This window comes from Notothenia coriiceps, unplaced genomic scaffold (genome assembly GCF_000735185.1).
Source record: "Notothenia coriiceps isolate Sejong01 unplaced genomic scaffold, NC01 NC01_scaffold00028775, whole genome shotgun sequence".
Lineage (NCBI taxonomy): Eukaryota > Metazoa > Chordata > Actinopteri > Perciformes > Nototheniidae > Notothenia > Notothenia coriiceps.
Window position 1 is genome coordinate 1 of NW_011361476.1, and position 6,365 is coordinate 6,365.

The 6,365-nt window shown below is 38.2% G+C and overlaps 1 protein-coding gene across 1 annotated transcript; it reads right to left on the reverse strand.

The window, feature by feature from the left end:
• Window positions 1-3,328: 3,328 nt before the first annotated feature.
• slc48a1a (solute carrier family 48 member 1a) lies at window positions 3,329-5,809 on the reverse strand. The gene is made up of 3 exons (XM_010786063.1): window positions 5,388-5,809; window positions 4,485-4,652; window positions 3,329-3,844 (listed from the first exon to the last, which is right to left on the reverse strand). Exons 1-3 carry the CDS (start codon window positions 5,515-5,517, stop codon window positions 3,708-3,710), a joined length of 435 nt encoding a protein of 144 aa, XP_010784365.1. The 5' UTR covers window positions 5,518-5,809; the 3' UTR covers window positions 3,329-3,707.
• Between the last annotated feature and the right edge of the window lie 556 nt (window positions 5,810-6,365).

Consider the following 6,365-nt stretch of genomic DNA (forward strand, 5'->3'; position numbering starts at 1 on the left):
GAGGACTCTTTAAAGTAGAGACACTACATACTGATATACACCTGAACATCAGCAGGAGAGGACTCTTTAAAGTAGAGACACTACATACTGATATACACCTGAACATCAGCAGGAGAGGACTCTTTAAAGTAGAGACACTACATACTGATATACACCTGAACATCAGCAGGAGAGGACTCTTTAAAGTAGAGACACTACATACTGATATACACCTGAACATCAGCAGGAGAGCACTCTTTAAAGTAGAGACACTACATACTGATATACACCTGAACATCAGCAGGAGAGGACTCTTTAAAGTAGAGACACTACATACTGATATACACCTGAACATCAGCAGGAGAGGACTCTTTAAAGTAGAGACACTACATACTGATATACACCTGAACATCAGCAGGAGAGGACTCTTTAAAATGTCTTTAGGACTGAACTTGTGTTTGTTTAACATTGAGGCGGCACATTCCAAGAGCGTTGCCTTTAATCTAACCTTGGAGTCTGAAGGATCAGCCAACAGGAAATGTGGACTGCTAAAAAGATTTGCTCAACAGCAGGTAAATAATATTATAAGCACATAAAATCACTCTGTGTGACAGAAACAGGTCTATTCATGTACCACAAGAAAAACTACATTTTATTTAAATATATCTGCACTTAAAAACATGAGCATTTTACAGTGAAGTTAAAGTGAAGACATTGTCAAAAGCTAAACAGTTTCTAACCTTCAAAATCATAATTCATTTCGAGGTAAAAAGTTGTGGATACCAAATTAATTTAAGTAAAATATTTATTGATTATTATGGGTTCTTTTTTGGACCATCTTTCCCAAGGCTTCATAAGAATTTCGTTAAAGGCAAACATTTACACAAAATAGCTTTAAATGAATAATATATAAAGACATGGCATAGTAAATACATTATTGCCCTTTGCACGAAAGCACATGCTGAGAATGAGTGGATATTACTTTGGTTACCATTCTCAATGTGTATGTTGTAATTATCTTGTTGTTTAATCACATTAAAAGCCATTGTGTTTTTCAGAGGTGTGTCTACAGCCATGAGGTAACCTCCCAAATGTACCCCGTTTAATTCCAATATCAGTTTGTATCAAACACTCTGATTGTGTCTCAGTTTAAGATGTGATAAAATGCATTACTGTACCTTAATGTTGGAGTCTGCGGGCATTAGGCTCAGGTGCGTAATGATACTTTGGTTTATTACTTATCAAGATCCTTAAAACCCTGCAGGGTGGAGCTTAGAAAGAGAGACGTTTCAGCACATGAAGCGTTAATTATCAATAATTGCAACTTTAATGGGTTTTATTTACACGTAGCATCCCAACATCAACTCTCATCAACAGAAAATACATTTACACATGTTTTATGGTAGACAGCTAGAGCTAAAACACACAGAGTAGCTTGACACACTACACAAATGATAACATAATTGAACATCTTAAAAGGGTGAGAGACAGGGATGACCATGTGTTTTTTTTTTTGTGCAAAACAATGGCATCAATATCAGGACTAAAGTGCGATCATTTATCAGATTCATTTGTATGAGGAATGTCATGATTTTCCCCCAAATCACACCAAAAGAAAAAAGCATGTCGCCCCCTGGTGGACACATGAGGAAATACATCAATCCCACAGGAAAGCATTTTCTTTAACAGGTTTTGGAGGACAAAATAAAGCTTTGAATACGAGTGCAACTATTCATATCGGTAATCGAAGCTTTAAAAAAAAAATGGCTTCTTAAATTGCGTCATCGATGAAGTTAAAACTGACTGCGTGGAGATGTAAGTGTGTGTTAAAAAAGCTAATTTAGGAACATTCGACAGCGCGATCAGCAGAGAGGCTTCAGGTTTTAGTTGAAAGGATTTAAGCTTTGAGAGTTTTTACTTTCATTTGAATCATTGGATTAAAAACCTGTAACAGTGGGGATTTAATGTTTGTATGGAGGTACATTTGTCTTGATACGGATTGTGTGAACAGATCAATAATCTGAGTGTAAATGTAAACCAAAAACTTCCATAATTGCAAAAAAAGTTTGTAAACTCACGTAAATATTTCAATAAATACACAAAAAAATCCAGAGTGAAATTCTGTAAATACTATAATTAATTTACAATTTAACAAAAAGCATTTGTGAATATGTCTGACCTCAACAACTCTTTGATCAGTTGTACAGATGTTTTTCTAGAAGAATACAGTATACATGAGTAACAAATGCGTCCGGGCAAAAATTACGGCCCCGCCCACTTTTGGGGAAAAACAAAGCTGTCATTTGAACGGTGGTCAATTCACGCCGAAAACCGTGGATTTTTGGATCTTCAAAGAGCCCGATGGCCAGACAGGCAAACAATTACATTAAATCATTGGAAATCCAAGATCGGGCTCGATATATGGTTAAATATAGCAGTTTTGAGAGTAACATCTACGGTACTTTAAGGCCCCGCCCACTTTTGGGGGAAACACCGCTGTCATCTGAATGGCTATCGAGCCTGAAGCCACAGAGCTCTTCTGTTACTGTCCTTTCTTCTTAGAGGAAGTCCAGAAACACGTAACTCTGGATTTGTTTTAATGTTGGAGGTGCAATAAACGACAGCAGCTTGTTGGCATGATAAAAATATTATGTTCCGCCTCGCTCCTGAGAGTAACAGCTGGCGAGATTATAGCCTCGCCTACTGATTTTATTTACTCATATCGAGCCCGATTGTCGTTTCAAATGATTTCATGTAATTGTTTGCCTGTCTGGCCATCGTGACCGGGCTCTTTGAAGATCAGAAAATCCACGGTTTTCAAACATTTCTGATCGGATTGGCAAAAATGTCAGAATGTGAATTGACCGCCATTCAAATGACAGCATTGTTTTCCCCAAAAAGTGGGCGGGGCTTTAATTTTCGCCCAGAAGTGACGTAGGTGTTACTCTCATCTATGAGGTGATACTGCGGCGCTGATCTTGTTTATAAGATATATGAATTACCGTAAACAACAACAACACGTGACGTCGGAGCTCCGTAAAAACATAGCTGCCTCTTCCGTCTGACGCTCTGTTTGATACTCACATTTCAGGAGTAATTATACCATTTTTGACGAACAGAAATATTGTTTTCTGGCACAACATTTTACGGGGAACATCTGCCTCTGGTAGCACGGCTTGGACAAAACCCTAAGTTGTGAATGCAGTTTGAATTTGTGGATTTTAAATCTGTGTTTGTAGATCAGCTTTTACAAACTTAAAATTGTACTTTAAAAAAATATATTTACAAATACTTTTTGTTAATTTGTAAATTGATTTTAGTATTTACAGAATTTTTTTTTTGCCATTTGTTTGAAGCTCGTTTTGCATTTGCACTTTTTGATGAGTTTACAATCCTTTTTGCATTTCTTTAAAAGTGCGTCACACAGGTTATTGATCTGTTCACACACATCATATTCAGACGAGTCTACCTCCATAGTTTAAAGAGTAAGAGATGAAATCTGTCTCTCAGAACACGTCGGTCCACATTCGTAACTCAGAAGCAGTCTTCAGAGGTTAATCTACTTGCAGGAATATAACATGTGTCATTAGACGGGAGAACAGGAAAACACACAAACACACACAGCTCGTTAAGCAAGTGTGTGTGACTTCAATCCTCTGCTTTGTTCCAAAAGCTCTTTTTAAACCCTCTCCGAGTCCATGGCAGTCTGTAAAAAGAAGTCCTCTGCACTAGAAGTCGCTGAGGATGCTGATGTCAGCGAACTCCTGCCGGTATCTGTAGGAGTACAGGGCGAGGAGGAAGGACCACTTGAAGGTGAGGAAGCTCCAGACGCTGGACAGGTAGAGGCTGCGGGGGTCCGTGGGGGCTGGGGGACACAAAACAACACTTATAATCAATCATATAATCATTATATTAACCTGCACACTTATGTAAACATGTTCATACAAATGCACAACTTTCTACTGTGACATCTTGTTTCAATAGTTCCTTTATTTTTGCTGTATTATTAATTTAAATTTATCTTTACCCTGTGGGAATCCTGTTTTTTACTTTTTGCTGCTATTAAAAACGCCTGAATTTCCCCAAGGGGATACAAAAAGTTCCATCTCATCTCATTAAGCTTAGTGTGACAGTTTCAATTCTTAAAAACGCCTTGTTGTGCTTTTTATGGGCGTTTCTCTCCAACACACTCCTTTGTTTACTTCCTGTGACATCACTGTGTATCACTCGCGCTCCTATTGGCTAGCGCTCCAACATGTTGTACGTGATAGGCTAAGGGGCGGGACATCTCTAAGCGCTTGACCAATCACAACAGAGACGGCCAGCAAACCAATCAGAGCAGACTGGAGTATATTCTGAAATTGGCAACCCCTACGCACTGAACGCTGATATATATATTTGAATAGTTACAGTGCCTATGGAACATCGTCAGACCCAGATGTTCACAAGGTATGATGACTTTCTAAAGTTTCTATAAGCACTGTGTAAAAAGAAGAGTGGATTACTTTGTTTCTGAGTGATGGCGAGCGTGAGGAAGGTGATGAAGCCGGCGACCGCCAACATCGAGAAAATCACGCCGACAGCGATGAAGAACTTCAGACCTTTGAGCCACGTGCGCCAGAAATCCTGCAGGTACATGACGTGTGTGACCAGACACCAGAACGCCAAGACACCTGTACACACACACACACACACACACACACACACACACACACACACACACACACACACACACACACACTTTGTCAACATGGGCCAAATGTAGATACTTGAAGTTTTACAGTACTGCATTATATTATAGCATATCATGTGTTTTTATATGTAGAAAAGTAACTAGTGTTAAACAAATAAGGTGCAGGAAAAGTACACTATTCACCTCTGAAATGTAGTGGACAATAACATTTTGAAATCAGGATGTAGTGTGGAGTATTATGAATACTGTGCCATGGTATTTGAGGATCTGAATAATTATTACAACACTGCACCTAACACATAGGCAGGCATGAGTTTTTAAAGCTATAGCATATAATGTAAAGATCCCATAAACAACAGCTACTTTGCACAATTGTAATGTATATCAATATAACCCAATGCCAGTATGTGTCTGGAGTATATTTATATATATTTATGTAGCTTAGTGAGATTGTATAATGTAGAATATTCAATGTATTCAGTATTTTGTGTATTATGTACTCTATTGGGAATGTGTGTATAGTTTTGCAGCTAATGTTAATTGTATTATATTTGTATCTTATTGTGACTTTTAAAGATGTGTATCTCGTGTGTAATGCTTGACAAATACATTTCACAATTTTGGATAATAACATGTCTTTCAATCTATCTAACTAAATATTTAATATGCCAGTAAAACCCGTTAATACGGAGTGTTTAAAGACATGTAAACAGACCTGACAGGCCTCCCATGGCTGCGGTCCACGGCTGTTTGTAGGCGATGTTCCAGACCAGGAAAGCCGAGAGTCCAACCAAGGTCCCGAAAGTAGCATAAGCTAAGCTAATGTAAATCCTTCTAACTCCCATTGTAAAAACACGACTAATGAAAGTAAAAGGACTGAAAGAGGCGTAACAAGTTAAAAACAACAGACTGTGTTTCTACATCAACAGCTTACCGCCATGTTATGTAACAATAATATCATAATAACGAACACATTCATGTATTATAGGTTAGCTGAACGACGCTTAGCTATGTTAGCAAGACAGTTTAGCAGTGAAGATAGTTAGTTTCTGTTTAAAGTGCGACACCAACTGCGACTGTTTAATTTGAAGCTAACAGCAGCTAAAGCTAAGTACCAACAGTGTTTATCTGATGTTCAGCCAAAGATGACTCGCTGTGATCAAGATGATACCCCCCAAAGCGGATCGTCATCTTCGTCTTGACACCACAATATATTTAAGAGGATTACATTTCTACGGTTTTAATTGTTGGTACAAACACTCCACTGTTATATGATAGTGGAAATATAGAATAGTTTGTGGTTGAGGTGTTGAAACATAAAACTTGCTCGGGTTTGTAACGATTTGCCACAAAGTCAGATTAATCTCTTATTCAGTAAACTGTCTTTGACTGAGGAAACCCCCCAACTCGCAAATACAGCGGCCCATAGAGGTGCAAAGAGGAACTACAACTCATAGATTAGCCGAACCACGCTTAGCAATGTTAGGAAGATAGTTTAGCAGCGAAGATAGTCAGTTTCTGTTTAAAGTGCGACACAAACTGCGACATTTGAAGCTAAAAGCAGCTAAAGATAAATACCAACAGTTTTTATGTTCAGCCAAAGATGACCCGCTGTGATCAAGATGATTCCCCCACCACGGACTATCGTCTTCAATTTATACCTCCAAATATAAAAAAGGCTAACATTTATTAT

Coding starts and splice junctions, on each gene's coding strand:
- slc48a1a (XM_010786063.1), bottom strand. CDS start 5,517: ATGGGAGTTAGAAGGATTTACATTAGCTTAGCTTATGCTACTTTCGGG. Junction 4,653..5,387: donor AGCCATGGGAGGCCTGTCAG/GTCTGTTTACAT, acceptor GTGTGTGTACAG/GTGTCTTGGCGTTCTGGTGT. Junction 3,845..4,484: donor CGCCATCACTCAGAAACAAA/GTAATCCACTCT, acceptor TGTGTCCCCCAG/CCCCCACGGACCCCCGCAGC.